General features: G+C 43.9%; 1 protein-coding gene across 5 annotated transcripts in view; it reads left to right on the plus strand.

Annotated features, from left to right (window-relative positions):
* ANKRD17 (ankyrin repeat domain 17) overlaps positions 1-21277 on the plus strand; it is a 109547-nt gene that overhangs the window by 31614 nt on the left and 56656 nt on the right. For all 5 annotated transcript variants that reach the window (XM_082194650.1, XM_082194648.1, XM_082194647.1 and 2 more), the window contains exons 2-4: positions 15922-16075; positions 17376-17532; positions 20584-20731. In XM_082194650.1, the coding sequence (XP_082050776.1) occupies positions 15922-16075; positions 17376-17532; positions 20584-20731 (459 nt within the window). The remainder of the gene's footprint in view (positions 1-15921; positions 16076-17375; positions 17533-20583; positions 20732-21277) is intronic.

Raw genomic sequence — 21277 nt, forward strand, 5'->3', positions numbered from 1 at the left:
GTCATTTTTAAAGGATCCAGGAAATTGCAGGTCAGGTTAACATTGAATATGGTTAAACTGGTGGAAAGCATTATTATTGTAAACTCCCCTGGAAGTTTTGAATTGAAAGGTAGAAACAGGTCATCTTTTAAACCTAGTAACTGGTTAAGTAACAGGAAGTGGAAAATAGTGATAGATTGTGAGTTTTCACAATAGATGGGAGTAAGTAGTAGGATCCTCCATGTGTCTGTGCGGGGAGCTATGCTTTTGACTTGTTTGTAAATGATCTGGCATGATGGGCAAGCAGTGAGCCAGGATGACACCAAATGATGTCACAAGCACTCTGCAGAGAGCTCCAAAATGATCTCCCCAAATTGGATGAAAACTGGCAAAGGAGGATCAGTGTCAGTAAGTGTGAAGAAATGCACATTGGGGCAAAAAAAATCCAAACTTCACGTATACACTTGGTGGGGTATGAATTGGCAGCGTTGAGCCAGGAAGGGCATCTTGGGGTCATGAGCTTACTGAAAACCGTAACCCAGCATGCAGCAGCCATGGAAAAAGGCAAATTTCATGCTGCGGATTATCGTGAAAGAAGTTGAAAATAAAACTGCTTGTATTGTAATGCCCATATAGAAATCTGTAGTGCAGCCACACTTAGAATACTGTGTACAATTCTGGTTGCTCACCACAAAAAAAGATATTGTCAATGCTGAGAAGGACAGCTGAAATGAGTTGGAACGTCTTTACTATGAGTTAAGGTTAAAGCATTTGGGACTTAGTTTAGTGGGGGGAAAGGTAAGTTGGGCATGACAGAGGTTTCAGCACATGCTAGAAACGTGGGCAGTATCCTGCTGGCTATTTTAGATATAGGAAAAAGACTGCATTTTATATTGATTTTAGGTTGTTTTATTTGCCATTGTACATCAGCAATTTTTAAAATGTTGAGTGGTTTATACTTTTCTTAGAATAAATCAGATAATAAAACTACTATAAATGGTGTGGAGAAGGTTGACAGAGAAGGCTTTTTGTCTTAGTGGCATGGGGTGCCTTTCATCAGCTTTGACTGGTGGCCCAGCTGCGCCCCTATCTGAACAGGGGTAGCCTAACTTCTGTTGCTTATGCTTCGGTAACCTCTAGGTTAGATGACTGCAATGTTTTATATGTGGGGCTCAGTGCTGGATTTACATATAAGCTAAACAAGCCCCCCAAAAAATTTAAAGGAAAAAAACCTGGATACTTCTTAATTGTATTTCAGTTCAACAATTACTTTGATAAAATACATACCGTATTTTTTGCTCCATAACTCACTTTTTTCCTCCTAGAAAGTAAGGGGAAATGTCTGTGCTGGTTATGGAGCGAATGCCTACGGATGGCGGGGGGATCTGCTGCAGTCATGAGCAGAGGATCCATGGTTCCCCTTCCTTCCCTCCTCCATGGCTCTCTTTGAAACAGCAAAGCGGGAGAAGAGCCGCGGAGTGGGGAGGAGAGAGGGACAGAGAGCGTGGTTACAAAGCACGGATCCACATGGATCCTCAGGATTTTTGCACAGGGTCACCCCAAATTCACAATCAGATCACATAGCATGTCCATGGCTACAGCTTGCACCAAAAAAATCACACACCCACTGTTGCCTGGGGCCGCAGTGGTGCAAAAACGTGGTTACAAAGCATGGATCCACGTGGATCCTCGGGATTTTTGCATTGGGCTACCCCAAACTCACCGACAGATCACATGTCTGTTGCCACAGCATGAACCACAAAAATCATACATCCACTGTTTCGTTTAGAATATATATTTTTTCTTGTTTTCCTCCTCTAAAAACTAAGTGCGTGTTATGTTCGGGTGCGTGTTATAGAGCGAAAAATACGGTATTTTGTTATGTGCAAATGGCTTTAGATACCTATTAGGTCCATAAATTACCATAAAGCATATATTCAACACAAAAAACAGTGACAATTTGTTGTTGACAAAGGACAGCTGGACATACAAAGGGCCCCGTTACCTTCAGTAGCTTAGGGCCTCATCAAACCTGAATCCGGCCCTGGTGGGGCTGCCTCTGAAGATTGTTTGGAAACTTCAGCTGGTGCAGAATTCGGCAACCAGGATGCTCACTGGGGTAAGACGGTTTGAGCATATTACATTGATCCTGGTCCCACTGCACTGGCTGCCAATTAGTTTCCAGGCCCAATTCAAAGGGCTGGTTTTGACCTATAAAGCCTTAAACAGCTCAGGATCGCAATGCCTCATGGACCACCACTCCCCATATGAACCAACTTGGCTGAGGCCATTCTTCATATGCCGCCATGAGAGGTCCAGAGGGTGGCAACACGAGAACGGGCCTTTTCTACAGTGGCTCCTCGATTGTGGAAAGCTCTCCCAGGGAGGCTCACCTGATGCCTTCAGTTTACATCTTTAGGCGCTAGGCAAGATTGTTTCTTCAGCCAGGCCTTTGGCTGATTGACATCCAATGTCCATTTAAATGTGTTTGTAGGAGGGAGGGTGTTACGTGTTTGTTCTGTTCTTGTTCTTGTTTTTCTTAGGTATTTTGTGTTTCTATTTTGTATTTTTATGGGATGCACTGCCCTAAGATCTTTGGATGAAAGGCGGTGTACAAGTTTTACTACTGCTGCTGCTGCTACTACTACTACTACTACTACTACTACTTGAGTAATCCACTCAGTGCTTTGCCTAAGGTTGAAGACAGACCTGCTGCATGCCATCCTAAGACTGTGACTAGATGCAGATTCTGTGACTTCAAAGTTGGCCAAAAACGGTTAATGATAGCCGCTGGATAAGATGATTGTAAAAGGGGAATGGTTTGTTGATGTAAGGCAGGGGTCAGCAAACTTTTTCAGCAGGGGGCTGGTCCACTGTCCCTCAGACCTTGGGGGGGGGGCGGACTATATTTTTTGGAGGGCGGGGAGAACGAATTCCTATGCCCCACAACTAACCCAGAGATGCATTTTAAATAAAAGCACACATCCTACTCATGTAAAAACACCAGGCAGGCCCCACAAATAACCCAGAGATACATTTTAAATAAAAGGACACATTCTACTCATGTAAAAAACACACTGATACCTGGACCATCCATGGGCCGGATTTAGAAGACGATTGGGCCGGATCCAGCCCCCGGGCCTTAGTTTGCCTACCCCTGATGTAAGGTAAAGTTGATCAATAGCTAGTAGCTATGGCTGCCGTGGGACACGGGTGGCACTGTGGGTTAAACCCCAGAGCCTAGGACTTGCGGATCAGAAGGTCGTCGGTTCGAATCCCCGCAGTGGGGTGAGCTCCCATTGCTCAGTCCCTGTTCCTGCCAACCTAGCAGTTCGAAAGCACGTCAAAGTGCAAGTAGATAAATAGGTACCACTCTGGCGGGAAGGTAAACGGCATTTCCGTGCGCTGCTCTGGTTCGCCAGAAGCGGCTTAGTCATGCTGGCCACATGCTGTACGCCGGCTCCCTTGGTCAGTAAAGGGAGATGAGCGCTGCAACCCCAGAGTCGGTCACGGCTGGACCTAATGGTCAGGGGTCCCTTTACCTTTATGGCTGCTGTAGGCAACCTACAGTTTCAGAAGAAGTATGCCTCTGGAGTGAGAGTAGCTGGAGAGCAGCAGTGGGAGGAGGCTACTTGTGGACTTAGCAGAGGCATGTGGTTGGCCAAAGTATATGAAACAGGATACTGTTCTAGATGGACTTCTGGTCCGATCTGGCATGTTGAAGTGCTTATGTATTTTCTACCACTAGCTACATCTCCTTGTTTTGCAGTGGAGGTTGCTCCTGAAGGTCTGTTTTGATTAAGACAAAACCTTCCTTGCTGCTTTGCCTTGCTGGAATGTGAAAGTTCTTTCTAGAGGGGAAGCACATAACTGAACACACTAAACCTTGTAGTCAAAACAAGCCGTTCTGCCCTAATGTTAGAAATGCAAGAAGGAAGTATGAGGGAGTTGGTTATTTTATTTGGGGATTATTTATGCCCACAGAAATTTGTCCTGATACACAAACAAAGCAGACAGTTGTACAGAGGGCCTTTCTGTAAGGCAAGTTGCATTTAGAACACTTAATAAAAAATTATTATCTTGGGAGCATCCCCTTTGATAGGGAGTTTGGTAGAGGGATTCTTTACGGATTTTGGGTTTTTCAGCTGGCTTCTGAAGTGCAGTCAAGTAAACGAGCATGTGAATGCTTAATTTTTCATTCATATTAATTGTATTTGAATTCTCATGAAATGTAATAACAAAAGCACCAATCTAGCCTTGCAAGTGTCTACAACATTTAGTAGGCCTACATTGCCCTTTTAACTAGACAAATTGCCTCATAATTTTATTTTATTTTTGATACACTGATTGTGTCTTTTAAGACAAACAACCAGTTATTGCTTGCTATAAGTGACTCTTATAAGCTTGGTGTTTTTTTCTTAATGTACAGACCATTGTGTTAGTTAGAAAGAACAATACTCTTAGTGGGTTGACCTCTAGAGCTAAAATATTAAGTATACAGTTCTTCATTGTCACATCTTTGTATATTATAGAAGTGGTTTTGAGATAAGGGTTGTATTCAGAGCCAGTCCTCCTCAGGGTAGACCCATTGAATTAATTCAGTCTGATTGGATACAACCATAATATGTTAATAATAATAATAATAATAATAATAATAATAATAATAATAATAATAATAATAATAATAATTTATTTATATCCCGCCCATCTGGCTGGGCTTCCCCAGCCACTCTGTTAAGAAAAATCGCTTCCTTGGGTGGGTGCATCAGCAGAAAAAGACATGTTTTGGTGTAAGTTGTACGAGTCAGGTACACTCTTCAAATTAGTTAAAACAGTTTTTCTTGTACGAAACAAAAAACATTTTAGAGTTAGTCTACCTAATACTAAGTATACACATTTTGTACTACTGGACTAGGATACAATCAGTGTGAGCTAATATAAAATTATTCTAACCTTTGTCTATGTGAATCTAAATGATATTTGAAATAAAACGACTACTTTATTCTGATGGTGCATTCTAGAACACTGAGCCCCTAGTGGGCATTGCCCTAGGCTCTTTTTTTGATGCTAAATCCGTGCTGTGCAATGCATGCTGTGAATCTTATGCATATTTGTTCAGAAGTAAAGTCCAACACTTCAGTGGGACTTTCTGCCAGGTAAATGTGCATACTGCAGGTAACTCAGTCTGATGAATTTTGTAAACTCAGGCTTTATCTAAGTTGATAAATGTGATAAACACATGAAAAAGCTTATATACTTTTATTCTTTGATTCATTTCACAGCTTTTGAGAGGTTCCCCCCCCATAAAGTATTTATTTTATATAAGCATGCATATTTAACACATAAATTATTTTCAGGTTCAAAATCCAAACTGCTGTGCATGTGTGGGTTTTGATATTTAGATGCCTGTTTTAATTTCCTGACCAAGAAACGTTATTACTAAAATGACATAGTTGTCAGTTTCTCAGTGCAGAGTCCCTGAATGACTAACATTTTTTTGTTGGACGAGATTTCGTAGACGAGAGTCTATTTATCATATGCAGTCTTTCCAAGATGGATTGTTGAAACTCTCTGGCCATGTGGTTTGGAAAAGCTGTACTCTGGATTTTATAATGAAACTATTTTTAGCGTATGGGATTATTCATTTAGCGTGCTGATAATGGTGAAGATAGTTCATGATTGGATTTCTCCTTTGCCGGCTTGCATGACACATGATATGTATGGTACAGTCATGCTTTCACAAGCAGATGCCACTTTACTCTAAATGCCTGCTGAGAAAATCCATAATTTGGTAAGCTGTTGAGCAAGTTTTACATGAATTATTGGTTGATAATATTGGCCTAAAAAAAGTTATTTTAAAGAAGTGAGTTGAAAGGATTTTAACTGTTTAAAAAGTGTTTAAAAGGATTTGTGGCAGGTATCCTGATTCATAGAACACTTTTTAAATTCCAGCTGTTCCTGAGTAAAAGCTTGGACTTTTCACCATATCATTCTAAAACTGCAATTCATATTATATTCAGAAGCAAGCACTATTAAGCTCACTAGTGCTTACTTCCAAGTAAACATGGATAGGATCTGTAATATATGTTGAACATTTGGATAACAATATCTTTTATTAAGCCAGCTGAAGTACAGTCTATACATTTATGTTTGAAAGCTAAACAATCTTGCAAATAAGTTATATTACTTTGAATGAATTTTCTTCAAAAATCTTAAATCACTAACCTAATCTAGGAGTCTCATCAAAGTAGGGAGAAGTATAGAGACTGTATTTTATTTTTTATTTGATGGTATTTAGTACCTCACAGATCATACCAGGAATCTGAAGTATTAGAATGGAAGATGTTTTTCTTAAGTGATTTGCAGACCGAAAGAGAACTGAATTCTACTCCATCCCCCAGCACTAATTTTTAAGCTGGAACCCTGTTTCTTCCAATTGATTAGTGCAGATAAAATAAGTGAACAAATGTTCTCATGCACCTTGTGAATGTGAGCTAATCAGCACAAACAATAGTAAACTTTAAAGCCTGCCTGTGCCTTATCCTTATCTCCTCATTTCACTCAAGTCAGAGAAGAAGGGAGGATCACGCTCATGAGCAGGGAGGAATGGCCGGTCACTGTGATTGCGACCATGGCATTTGTGGAATCCTTACTGGAATGTAACTTTGGCTTAAATGGTATTGCTCAAGTAATGGCTGGTCCACTTGGTATTGCCTCGTATTGTTAATGCCAATTCTATTCTTAAAAACCACATTTATCAGACCATTAATCTAACTATAACACTACCTCTATAATGCACGCCCCTCTCTAATTTATAAAACAGTATTTTGGAAGTCTATGCGTAACTCACTCATTATAACAATGGAAAGGAAATCGTTGTGATCTAGGCCAATCATCTAAAGTTGGGTTCTTCCTCCAACCCCAATCTTTTAAATGGGTTTCACTTTTCTCCTCCTCCTCCTCCTCCTCCTCCTCCTTCTCCTCCTTTTCCTTTTCCTTTTAGGATGTACCTTTCTGATGACTGTGCCCTGGTGTGACTCACCTTACAAGGCCAGTGGTTTAGACCTATGGAAACAAATTACCTTTAGGCCCCAGAAGGATGCTGGGTACATGATACAAAATTAGAACATATTTGTCTGCACACCTTTTTAATTGTAAAATTTGCATTAGGTGTTACCAGGGTGTTGGGACAGTTAGGAAGATCCTTGCTAATCAGAAGGGGTCCTCCCTAAGTCCCTGCTGTCATCTTCTAGTGAGGAAATGTGGTGCCATCTGAGCTGGACAAAACACTTCCCTCTGTTATACAGTTCAGGGCTTACTGTTGTGTTAGAGCTATTATTCCAGCCACATTTATATATACAATATATAAAGAACTCTTTGTTTTCTCAACTGTCATTTTGGATTTTGTCATGAGAATCAAATTTGTGTAGCATAATTTGGGGGAGTTAAGGGGGTTTGTAAGTTGCATGCTGCATTCAACCACCCTACACTGGCTTTTTATAGCAGCCTATGGGTTTTCGTTAACAATCCCAATAAAACTTACATGTTGCCCTCACAGTTGCAGAAATTTGAGTGCTAAGGCACAAATTTCTTTGTAGATTTTAGTGCTAAAGCAGCTGTTAACAGTGCACACTTCTTCGTATTAAGATTTACTTGAATAATCTGTTTATGCGGAATCTGTCAGAATCTGACAACAATCAAAGGTTCCTGAGAATTCCAGCTAGCTATTATATTTTCAGCTTTAGATACATGTAAGAATGTTGGTGGCTTTTGAAAAAAAGAATGGGAGCTTTTCTGCTTAGGGATAGTTTGTATGACTAGGTGCTCCCGTCCCAAGTCACATTTTTTCACTTACATTCATTTCATTAATCATTGCCAAAAGAAAAGTGAGGTGCATATTTTACAAAAGCAGCAGTAGTGAATAAAGCTTGACATTTGTATGCATTCTGAGAAATAAATTGTTTTGCATTAGTTAGTAATTGTTTAAAAATTTCGTACCAAATTGTAAAATCTTAAGACGTATATACATAATGTGATATTTGCAGAATGTTGCTTAATGAACATATATTTGGGTTCAAAATGTGGTGTGTTTGGTGCAGAATTTGATTTGTGTTTACTTGGGTCACAGACTATCCTGTATTAAAGGAAATAAACTTGTATAGATGAGGGATGATTTCACTATACTTTGCTCATTAAAATTGTTTCTTACCCATACTTCATGATAAGATCCTATTTACAACCGTATAATCCAGTAACAAAGGAGTTCAACGAAACAAACAAGTCAAAGAATGCACAAATGAAGGTAGTCCTACAGAAATCACATACATTTTACTGGCCCAGAAAAATAAATTGTGCCCAAGAAGGACCTAATTTTGCATGCAAAGCTATTTACCTGAAACCACCCTCAGTTGTCTCACACCTCATGTCATGTGTGGGGCACATTAAAAGGTAAAGCCTGCCTGCCAACTTGAAATCACACCACCCCAGCAAAGAAAATGGGCTTTGCAATAGCAGGCAGCTGCTTCCGTTGCCTGCAAGGTTTGAAATCAAACTGGGGGCAAAGGAACATTTTGTTTGCAATTCAGGCTGTAAAAGAAAACACTTGAACTGATGCCATGGTGATGTCAGGTCATGGAGACCTGCCACTCTCTCAGTGTGACTCATGGAAGTTTGGGGGGGGGGTCAGGATCTGGTCCACTGGCTGCATCCAGTTCCCTACTCCTGTCCTAAACAGTTGATTCTGCACTATGGATTAGGAGGCAGGCTTTGTTCAGCAGGGATGACTCTGAGGGTTGAATACAAGGCTCTTCCATGTGACTGCCATTTTTTTTTTAAGCAACAAGGTCATAAGCAATCCCATACAATATGTTCAGAGTGCTCACTTAGAAGCACAGAAAGGGTGGGTAAGCAGTCTTGGTCATCCCACGTAGCAACCAGGGCTACCTCCTAGAATCTGTACAAGAGGCTATTTCCTTTCTAGTCTTAATTGGGTGTTGCCCTAAAGGGTGGTGGTGGTAAGGGAAAGCTTTTAGGAAATGACACATGGAGCTGCAGACAAGATAGCTGCTATATATTGCCCTGCCGCATGTCCCGCCGTTCTTAATTTAAAGCTGTATTTGTTTGCACAGCAGTTGCAGCATAAGACTAAATGCCAACTTTTAGCCTTGTGGAGAGGGATAGCTGCCTCCAGGGGCATGAAAGAATGAAGAACAAGCCTCCTTGCAGCTTTTGAAGCACTAGCCGATCCCATGTTAAGAGGGCAGTACTAAGAGAGTCTAAACCACAGAGCCTAGGGCTTGCTGATCAGAAGGTCGGAGGTTTGAATCCCCACGACGGGGTGAGCTCCCGCTGCTTGGTCCGTGCTCCTGCCAACCTAGCAGTTCGAAAGCACCTCAAAGTGCAAGTAGATAAATCTCCTTTAACAGGGAGAAATGTAAAGTATTGCACTTGGGCAAAAAAAATGAGAGGCACAAATACAAGATGGGTGACACCTCGCTTGAGAGCAGTACATGTGAAAAGGATCTAGGAGTCTTGGTTGACCACAAACTTGACATGAGCCAACAGTGTGACGCGGCAGCTAAAAAAGCCAATGCAATTCTGGGCTGCATCAATAGGAGTATAGCATCTAGATCAAGGGAAGTAATAGTGCCACTGTATTCTGCTCTGGTCAGACCACACCTGGAGTACTGTGTCCAGTTCTGGGCACCACAATTCAAGAAGGACACTGACAAACTGGAACGTGTCCAGAGGAGGGCAACCAAAATGGTCAAAGGCCTGGAAACGATGCCTTATGAGGAACGGCTAAGGGAGCTGGGCATGTTTAGCCTGGAGAAGAGGAAGTTAAGGGGTGATATGATAGCCATGTTCAAATATATAAAAGGATGTCACATAGAGGAGGGAGAAAGGTTGTTTTCTGCTGCTCCAGAGAAGCGGACACGGAGCAATGGCTCCAAACTACAAGAAAGAAGATTCCACCTAAACATTAGGAAGAACTTCCTGACAGTAAGAGCTGTTCGACAGTGGAATTTGCTGCCAAGGAGTGTGGTGGAGTCTCCTACTTTGGAGGTCTTTAAGCAGAGGCTTGACAACCATATGTCAGGAGTGCTCTGATGGTGTTTCCTGCTTGGCAGGGGGTTGGACTCGATGGCCCTTGTGGTCTCTTCCAACTCTATGATTCTATGATTCTATGATTCTAGGTACCGCTCCAGCGGGAAGGTAACCGGCGTTTCCATGCGCTGCTCTGCTTCGCCAGAAGTGGCTTAGTCCTGCTGGCCACATGACCCAGAAGCTGTATGCCGGCTCCCTTGCCAATAAAGGGAGATGAGCGCCGCAACCCCAGAGTCGTTCGCAACTGGACCTAACGGTCAGAGGTTCCTTTACCTTTACCTTTACTGAGAGAGAAGGTACGCATTCTTCCTTCTCCTAAGAGAGAGCAGCCAGGCTACAAGAGAGGTTATAGCCCTGTACAGTTTAAAACAGGTATGGTTATAAAGGCTTCACGTGAGACCTCATTGTTGCTGCTATTCCCGACTTTGGGTTAAGCGCACTACTGCTGTATGGGGATTGCCACAGGAGAGTCCACAGAGCGCAAGCCGGGCTGTTGCCCCATTCACAGTTGCTTGCAGCCTGATCTACCTTGTATTTCAACTTTTTATATTTACACTGTTAAGAGGAAGCTACTGTTAAGCACCTTATATCTCCTGTTGTGCAGTGTGAAGTGATTTGGCCTTTTATGTGATTTCTCCCCAGAGTGAGGAAGCAGGTCCAACTAAGCTAGTACATACAGTGCCGTTGAAACGTGGTTTTTATTTATGTCCTTGTTTTGTAGCTGCACAGAGAAAAAACACTTTAGGCACCCCCGCCATCCCTTCTTCCTGGTCCTTCTTTTATGAAGATGAAAGCAGGGATCATTTTTATTTTATTTTAAACAGCTTACCAAGAAAATGACCTTGATCTTTGAGGCTGTCATCCTTTCTGCACAGGAAGCCTTTATTTGGCAATGAGATTCTGTTCTAACGCACAGAGGCAACGAGAGTGACAGTACTTGCTGTCGTAACTGAGCATTCAGCTTGGAGCAGACCTTGAAATCTCCCAGGTGATGTTTTCTAAGCCTAGGTAACTAGGTCTCTAACAGGATCTGGACGTTAGACCTTATCTCACCATTACTTGCCACACCTGAAATACATTCCACTTGTAGATGGAATACGGAAGTTAAATTTGATAGTCTGGTTAATAGTGTCTGCTGTATCTATTTGTTACGGGAACTTTTTGGTGGATTGTGAGGCAAGCCTGCCAGGATTCTTCCCTCACCCCATGTCCCCAAACTGCAAAACTCTACCTGCTATTCCAGTGCACCTTCAATACTAGCAAATGTATTATGACATAAGCTTTCATGTACAGGAGTATTTGTTGTTGTTTAGTTGTGACCGACTCCTCGTGACCCCCTGGACCAGAGCACGCCAGGCACTCCTGTCTTCCACTGCCTCCTGCACTTTAGTCAAACTCATGTTGGTAGTTTCGAGAACACTGTCCAACCATCTCGTCCTCTGTCGTCCCCTTCTCCTTGTGCCCTCCATCTTTCCCAACATCAGGGTCTTTTCCAGGGAGTCTTCTTTTCTCATGAGGTGGCCAAAGTCTTGGAGCCTCAGCTTCAGGATCTGTCCTTCCAGTGAGCACTCAGGGCTGATTTCCTTCAGAATGGATAGGTTTGGGACTCTCAAGAGTCTCCTCCAGCACCATAATTCAAAAGCATCAATTTACCTGCACCAAATACTACATTCTATCGGCAGTAAGGGTGATGTGGAAGGAGCACTTAAACCCTAGACTTGGGACCTCTCTTTCTTTTTCCTGCAGTGGAGGAGGGGTTCCATGAATTGGTTGTCTCCTCCCAATTGCTGCCCTAGGAGGGAAGATGCAAATGAGCAGGGCTCACCTGAGGGGCACAGACAACCTCTCCCCAGTTCACTTTCTGCCCATCTCAACCTTATGTGTTTGGCTTGGCTGGCTGTCAGCTTCGGCCCTGTATACCTGAAGGAGCACAGGGTCCTAAGCAGCGTAGGGTTTCAGGTGAGCAGCAGCACTTCAAAGCATGCTTGGAAATGGTTCAGAAAGCTTTCAAAACTGACTAGGTATGTTCCTGCCAACCAGACTCAGTATTTTGAACAAACTGCAGCTTAGGAAGTCTTCAAAGGCTGCCCCGGCCACAGCACACATTGCAGCAGTAAATCCTAGGTGTTGCCAGAGCCTACAGCCGTGGCCATAGTATCTTTGAAAGAGAGGCTACAGCTGGCACACTGGCCATAAACTGCTGAAAGGCACTCCTTGCCAAGGTGACTACTTGGTCCTCTGGTGATGCAACTTGATCTCGGAGTACTGCCAGGCAGTGATCTGGATTCTTTATAGGGAGTGCAGTTTCATCTGGGTCAGGTTGATCACCATCTCCCTGGATGGGCAGATCAGCTACCCACAGAATCTCCATCTTCTCAACTTTGAGTTTCAGTTTATTGGCCCTCATTCAGCCCATTACTGAGTCCAGGTAGTTACTCAGCATTTTGACTGCCTCACCTGACTCCTGAAAGAAAGCTGAGTGTTTGGGGAAGCTTTTAATGTTTGATGGATTACTGTATTTTAATATTTTGTTGGAAGCCGCCCAGAGTGGCTGGGGAAGCCCAGCCAGATGGGCTGTGTGTGTGTGTGTATTTGTTGTTGTTTAGTCGTGTCCGACTCTTCGTGACCCCCTGGACCAGAGCACACCAGGCACTCCTGTCTTCCACTGCCTCCTGCAGTTTGGTTAAACTCATGCTGGTAGCTTCGAGAACACTGTCCAACCATCTCATCCTCTGTCGTCCCCTTCTCCGTGTGTGTGTGTGTGTGTGTGTGTGTGTGTATAGTATTATTATTATTTGCACTTCACTCCAAATCCTTGAATAATCTCTCCCAGCAGTTTCATGGAGATGTTGCATACTAGGGGTAATATCTAATGCCTTCCTTCACTTAGGATAAGGATTTATGCTTCCACAACAGAACTTTGCCCCTCCTCTCCCCATATGTACCCTATAGCCTCCCAAAATCTGCTCCAGAAAACCCCTAGGACAGATTTAGTGGGCGTGCAGGGGGAGTTCTGCTGCACAAGGGAAAATCCAAGCGCTGGTGGAATGAGATGGAACTGGCTGATGGGACTTAGCTCTGTTTTTGAAAGAAGCATAATCGATGTTTATTAACCTATAAAATAAGTGATTTCTACTTGAATGGCAATACGTCCAATTTGTACAGAAGTGAATATTTTAAGTAGAGTATTCCAAGGCTGAGATTATTTTACTGATTTTATTCATTTAGGAACCACATCCCGTAAATAACGTTTGGATGTTTTAACAATGAAAAGCATAAATAAAAACAATTCAGGTCTAGTGCAGATTCAGACTGCGATAAATGTCTCCACTTAAAAGGCTTTTTGGTAAGGGAAAGTCTGCAAGAGGCACCAAAAGGGTAGGAAAGATGGCTCCTGTATTGGAAGGGAGTACTGTAGGTGCCGCCATACTAAAGGCCTGGTTCCTACATTGGGCAGAAGGGACCTCATGATGAAATGATTTGCGTGGCGATTCCCACCTCCCCCCCAATTGGAATAAATAAAGATACCGGACACCATTGATTAAGGTTAATGGGCAAAAATTGGTCACAACTTTATTAGTTACAGGTAAGAGCGGTATTAGGGGGACGCGGGTGGCGCTGTGGGCTAAAGCCTCAGTGCCTAGGGCTTGCCGATCGAAAGGTCGGCGGTTCGAATGCCCGCGGCGGGGTGCGCTCCCGCTGCTCGGTCCCAGCGCCTGCCCACCTAGCAGTTCGAAAGCACCCCCGGGGGCAAGTAGATAAATAGGTACCGCTTACCAGCGGGAAGGTAAACGGCGTTCCGTGTGCGGCTCTGGCTCGCCAGAGCAGCGTTGTCACGCTGGCCACGTGACCCGGAAGTGTCTTCGGACAGCGCTGGCCCCCGGCCAATAGATGTGAGATGGGCGCACAAACCCCAGAGTCTGTCAAGACTGGCCCGTTCGGGCAGGGGTACCTTTACCTTTACCTTTAAGAGCGGTATTGGCTTTAGGCATTGGTCCTATCAGACTATCCGGCTTCAGCCTGTTAGCATGAAAACCGGAAAGGGTTAAAACCAGCAGGGGGAGCCCTGGGATGCACATCACTAGGAACTCCCCCCAGGGGTCACCGCTCGGAGGCGTGCTTTAGGCCCTGGCCTCCATAGGTTTTGGACGAGGCAACGCCCCCCCCCCCCCGGAATCCTTTACCGGATTACCCTTAAATATTTGGGGGAGGTGATGGCGCTCCTCCCCCCCAACACATCTACATAATAATACCCCCTACCAATGCCTAACCAGCATACTAAAGGCCTGGTCCCTACATTGTGCAGAAGGGATCTTCTGATGAAACGATATCTGTAAAATGAGCTTGAATTGTATCATTTGAGAGAAGGGGGAAAACACGTTTCTATCTGCTTCCTCCACTCCACATATAATGTACAAGCTTCCATCATAGTTTGCATTAGTTGTCTTTCAAAAAGCCAGAAATGCTTTATCTTATTGTAAAGATGTTCCCAACTCATTTCAGATGCCCTTTCCAGCTCTACAGCATCTTCTTTGTGATGGGGCAGCCAGAACTGCACACAGTATTGCAAATGTGGTTATGCCAGAAATTTGTACAAGAGCTTTACAATATTAGCAGTTGGGTGTTCATTCCCAATCCTAATAACCCCTGGCATGAAATTTGCCCTTTCCCATGGCTGCTGTACATGGGACAGTATGTACTGTACATGGGCTGCTGTACATGGGCTATCCACCATGACCGCCATATCTTTTTCCTGCTTAATAACTGCCAGTTCAGACCCCTTCAATGGATATGTGAAGTTAGGGTTTGTTAGTGTGGGTTGACTTCTGTATGTGTCCCTACTCTACATGGTAAACCCATTTGGACTTCATTGCTCCTTATTGTGTAAATAAGCTAGTAAACAATGCAGAAGATGAGATGAGCCCTGCAGTTATTCAATTAGTCTTAATCTAAGACACTTTGATGAGATCATGGCTCACAATGACTAAGGTAAATGTAAAGATAAAGGGACCCCTGGCCATTAGGTCCAGTCGTGGCCGACTCTGGGGGTTGCGGCGCTCATCTCGCTTTATTGGCCAAGGGAGCCGGCGTTTGTCCGCATACAGCTTCCGGGTCATGTGGCCAGCATGACTAAGCCACTTCTGGCGAACCAGAGCAGCGCATGGAAACGCCGTTTACCTTCCTGCTGGAGCGGTACCTATTTATCTACTTGCACTTTGAGGTGCTTTTGAACTGCTAGGTTGGCAGGAGCAGGGACCGAGCAATGGGAGCTCACCCTGTCGCGGGGATTCGAACCGCCGACCTTCTGATCGGCCACTCCTAGGCTCTGTGGTTTAACCTCCAGCGCCACCCACATCCCTCACAATGACTAAAGTCCCTTACTAATGGGAAGCTTTTGTCAGGCTAGAGATGGAGTGGCGTGTCAGCCGGGGGTGCAGAAGTAGCTGTGCATGGTGTTTCTAGGTAGGAGTGCAAAAGAAACCAATAAATTTAGAGACAAATAAAATAAGTATTGTGGTTAACTTGGTTGTTTTCATAAATATTGCTCAGTTGGTTGGAGCGTGGTTCCAATAACGCCACGGTTGTATGCTTGATCCCTGTAAGGGACAACTGCATATTCCTGCGTTGCAGAGGGCTGGACCAGATGGTGCTCAGGGTCTCTATGAAATAAGGCCAGTGTTTTGGAAGCAAGTCTGTATGAATGCCTTGTATTCCCATTTATTCTCGCACTGTAATATAGCCAATTGGATATTGAAGGGCATCATCAGCGTCTTTTTGATTTTTGTCACAGCATTGCAAATGGAGTATGCGTTAAAACGTTTTCCTTCCTTTTAGGTGGAGTCCTTTATTTTGGATCAGGATGACCTGGAAAATCCAATGCTGGAGACAGCTTCAAAATTGCTGCTGTCGAGTACTGCTGATGGTGCTGATCTAAGAACAGTAGATCCAGAAACCCAAGCTAGGTTAGAAGCTTTACTAGAAGCTGCCGGTAAATATTCTTATTCTTATTCTTATTCTTATTCTTTATTATTAGTTTAATTCGAGTTCGGGATTTTTACATACATCATATTATCTCCTACCAATTTTTAATTTCCCGTACAATTTTTTCCTCCCCCCCCCTTCCATTGGAAGGGTTCAAACTATTATCCTTGGCCACGGGCATAGTGTCTTTAGTTTCCACCGGATGTCTTTTGTTCCAGTAGTTTTTATCCATTGAAGATAGGGGTTCCATCTGTTTGTTATCGTGGTGGACTTGACCTTCCACGATGTTTCCTGTGACATGACTGCGACAATCTCCGACTGAATAAGTTCAAACAAATAACTATTCCATAGTTGTTTATTATTATTATTATTATTTATTATTATTATACCGCTCTTTATTGGTAGATCCCAGGGTGATTCGCAACGGAAAAAATACAAAATGAGAACGCAAAATACATAATAAAACAAACCAATAACCCCCTCCCACAAACACACTTTAAAAGCCATAGAATGTTAATCAGCTGAATGCCTGGTTGAAGAGAAACGTTTTCGCCTGGCGCCTAAAGATGTAATGAAGGCTGCAGGCAAGCCTCCCTGGGGAGAGGATTCCACAAACAGGGAGCCACTAACAGAAAAGGCCTGCCAAAAACTATTGATCTTAATTTAGATACTTCCTTACATTTGCCAGTGCCTTTTTGAGTTTTTAGGTTTTTAGCAAAGCACAAACTTGTTTTTTACCCGCTTAACATTTGCACAAAGTGTTTTATGTTGTTTTATGAGCGGGTTCTATTCATTTTATTGCTAATGCTGGTTTTATTTTCTGCCTGTACCTTGGTTGACAGACTTTTTTTGTTATATCTTAAATGTTAAGTTTACTGATTTGATATTTGCTTTGGAAATGTATTTTAAATTTAAAAACAGTGTATAAAAGGAGAGGTTGTAGTAACACTATAAACACAACCGGTCAGCTTCTTTCTCATTAGGTCTATACATATTTGGTTGTGTGGAGATTCTAGTTTCTGATTCAAAAGTCAGAATTGAGGATTGGTAGCGATCATTAGTAACCTGAAATAAGAAACTATAAACTCATTGAAGCCAGGAAGAATGTACTAGTAACTTTTAATATCCTCAAAAGATTGATCTCCGGTGAATTTTCACACTACATTTCCACCGCTGAAAGTTTGTTGGCCTTTCCCGATATGTTAAAATTAGTATTTTGCTAGTATTTTGTATGGGCTCAAATGGTCTTCTTCTCTTTCCCATCCAAAAACTTCTTATCCACTGGCTTGTTGATCTTGGAACAAAAGGAATAGGTAAATTATCCACAGCCGATGGAAAAGCCTTTGCAGATCCCGAGGTGCTTCGCAGATTGACGTCTTCGGTCAGCTGTGCGTTAGATGAGGCTGCTGCTGCGCTCACCCGAATGAGAGCTGAAAGTACAGCAAATTCAGGGCAGATGGACAAGTGAGTGTTTGCTTCACAGAGCCTGTTCTAACAGTCTTGACAGCTGTTCCTTGTGTTTCTGCGATGGTTGAAACGAAAGTGTCTGCTAAATTACCCATATTATTAATACAAATATTATTTCCTACTTGATCCATTTGGCACTAGGGATCTCAAGGAAGAGAAAGCAGTGCACTTTGGAATAACCTTGGAACCCCCAGAAGAAGGGGTGCACAAATTTTTGCATGTCTTCATAGTCAGGCATTGTTTGGGGTCACCATCAAGGTCCACTCTGAGTCCTCTGGCAAATATCTTTCATGGCTTCTGCATTCTGCAAAACCCAGCATGAAGAGAGAGAACAATCCTTTCTCTTCCCCAAGTTCTCTGCATGTGCCACAGGACTCGGCAGCAAAGGCAGGATTAATATTTCATACCAGGCATAGTGAAATACCTCTCTCTCCAAGTACTCTGCAAATTGCTGAGAATTGAGGGAGGAAGATGTTTGTACATTTGGGGCAGAGGTACCGTAAGTACTCGAGTATAAGTCGAAGCACCTAATTTTAGCGCAAAAAATTGGCAAAACTTACTGACTCGAGTATAAGCTGGTTTGGTGGTGGCGGCAGTGGAGGAGGAGGAAGGAGCAGCCCAAAAGGGCTCCTTTCAGGCCACTCATCCCTCTGTCGCCTCTGCCACTCGCAAGAGCAGGTATAGGAGCCACGGTTGGGAGAGGCGCAGTGCAGCGCCTCTTCCAACCGCGGCTCCTGTGCCTGCCCTTGCGAGAGGCGGGCGGCGGTGGCAGGACCAGTGGTGAGAAAGGGCTCCTTTCGGGCCGTTCATCCCTCCACCGCCGCCCGCCTCACTCAAGTATAAGACGGGGGCTTTTTCAGCATAAAAAAATGTGCTGAAAAAGTCGGCTTATACTCGAGTATATACGGTATGTGAAGATTGCTACTGCCAGCCCTATCCACATGCCTAAAACTGTTAACATGATAGAATTGCGCTCTCTCTCTGTGTGTGTACGTGTATATACATATATCACTGCACATGCAGGATCTATTTTTGCTATTTAAAAATTTCTTTTGTTGAAGATCCCAAGATTATAGCCAATAGTATTGGTCTAGTTATTGTGAATATTTTTCAAGTCGTTCATTCAAGCTTTTCCTTTGTCTTCCTGTGTACTAGACCTTTTTCTCCGAAAAGATAATGTAAGACTTTGTTTTGCTAAAGTGTGTTGTCTTGTCTTGAAAGATCCAGTGGATGAGTGCTGCATAAAACCCCCGACTTGGACTTCATTTTCCTGTCTTGTGTACAGTTTATGATTTGCCTCTTCAGTGCCTGCAAAATCTGCTTCGGACAAAAATATTTAAAGTTCAGATTGTGTTTTGCAACAATTCCTGCAGGAAGCCTTTAAGGAAAGGGTCTGAGCTAAGCTAGGTTTAAACAGTTAACAGTTGGAAGGGCCCTAGCTCCATGGTGGAGCAAGGTACCAGGTTTGGTTCAATCTCAGGCATCTTCAGGTAGAGCCTGGAATGTCCCCTGACTGAAGCCTTGGAGACAATACTGAGCTAGATGGAGCAACGGTCTGTCTCAGTGTAAGAGAGCTTCCTGTGTTCCTTCCTAATGTGGCATATATTTGAATACGTATTACCTAAATTAGAAGAGGTTGGCCAAAATACTTGCATTATAGTGTTTTTAGTAATTAGCTTTTATATTCTAAGCCTCATGTGCCCCCCCCCCCGTTTTCATCATTACCGTGTTTTTCGCTCTATAGGATGCACCCGACCATAGGACGCACCTTGTTTTAGAGGGGGAGAACAAGGAAAAAAAATTCTCCCCCTCTCTGCTCAGTGCCCCTTCAGTGAAGCGGCAGGAGAAACGGAGCCCCTTCCATTTCTCTTGCCGCTTCGCTGAGGTGGCGCTGTGCAGAGAGGGGGAGAATTATTTTTTTCTTGTTCTCCCCTTCTAAAACAAGGTGCGTTCACCCAAAGCCTCTACCTTGGAAGCCTGGAGAGTGAGAGGGGTTGGTGCGCACTGACCCCTCTCGCTCTCCAAGCATCAGTGAAGGCAACCCAAAGCCTCTGGAGTGCGACGGGAGTTCCCTCTGGACTCCGCAGGCTTCAGGTTCTTTTCAACCTGCTCTTTGGGGCTGGTGGGGGGAAGGGCTACTTTCCCCCACCATCAGCCCCAAAGAGCAGGTCGGGAAACAGCGCAAAGGCTGCGCGCAGCCTTGCCGCTGCCCCCCGAGCTTGTGGGGCTGGCGGTGGGGAGAAGTGCTGCTTCCCACCCCCACCCCCCGCCAGCCTCAAAGATCCCTGAAGCTTTCGGAGCACAGCACGAGCTCGCTGTGCTCCTCAGGCTTCCGGTTCCTTTTTGCTGAAGCCGGGAGAGCAAGACTGGTGCGTGCCGACCCCTCTCGCTCTCCAGGCTTCAGCTAAAGCAACGCGAAGGCTCCGGAGCACGGAGGGAGTGCTCCCTCTGCGCTTCGGAGGCTTCACGTTGCTATCACTGAAGCCAAGGAGCCTGCATTCGCTCCATAGGACGCACACACATTTCCCCTTAATTTTTGGAGGGGGGAAAGTGTGTCCTATAGAGCGAAAAATACGGTAATAAGTTTGTGAGGATTGTTTAGTTCACCAGCAGATTTACCTTTTGTGTAAATGACTATGTTAGATTATGAGAGGTAAGAGATGATTGGAGTTCTAATTGAAAGCTACTGGAGGGCAGCAGATTGAGTAAAGTTGACCTACAACCATAGCCAGACAGTGTATTTTTTTAGCTCCATATTTTTCCCCAAGAGGCCTAATTCATGACATGCAGCCATTCCTGATATCCAGTTCCTTGAGCCCAAGGACAGTTCCTAGCACTTTAGTTATATTGCTAATTTTGGAGGAACCAGGGGCAAGTATTGTGATGACCACTATACATCCTATAGTAATCCTCACCTTCGCTTTTTAAGGCTTGCCTGTTGTATTTCAGTGTATCCAGGCAGCTTGCCAGGTCCGTATTTGATGGGGACCCAGTGCTGCCGCTTCAAAGCACTGGTGTATAACCATAATTTCCTCTTTCTCTTTATAGCCGCAGCTTGGCAGAAGCTTGTTCAGAAGGTGATGTAAATGCTGTGCGAAAATTGCTAATTGAAGGGCGAAGTGTGAATGAGCACACTGAAGAAGGGGAAAGTCTTCTTTGTTTGGCTTGCTCAGCTGGATATTATGAACTTGCTCAGGTTTGTACCTTATGCTCTATTTTGGCAGAAAATGCAGAGCACTGGCATTTGACTTTTCTGGATCCATAACCCATCTTGAACAGGGAGGGGGGCATTTTTAATTTTTACACTTAAGATCCTTAAGCTCACTGGTGTTTAGAGCAGGGATAGCCAACATCTGAATTGTTCTATTTGTTGCTATATTTGTTGTTGTTGTTGTTTAGTCATTTAGTCGTGTCCGACTTTTCATGACCCCATGGACCAGAGCACGCCAGGCACTTTTGTCTTCCACTGCCTCCCGCAGTTTGGTCAAACTCATGCTGGTAGCTTCGATTACACTGTCCAACCATCTCGCCTTCTGTCATTCCCTTCTCCTTGTGCCCTCAATCTTTCCCAACATCAGGGTCTTTTCCAGGGAGTCTTCTCCTCTCATGAGGTGGCCAAAGTATTGGGGCCTCAGCTTCAGGACCTGTCCTTCCAGGGAGCACTCAGGGCTGATTTCCTTCAGAATAGATGGGTTTGATCTTCTTGCAGTCCATGGGACTCTCAAGAGTCTCCTCCAGCACC

Source organism: Podarcis vaucheri (assembly GCF_965113315.1).
Source record: "Podarcis vaucheri genome assembly, chromosome: 13".
Classification (NCBI taxonomy): Eukaryota; Metazoa; Chordata; class Lepidosauria; order Squamata; family Lacertidae; genus Podarcis; species Podarcis vaucheri.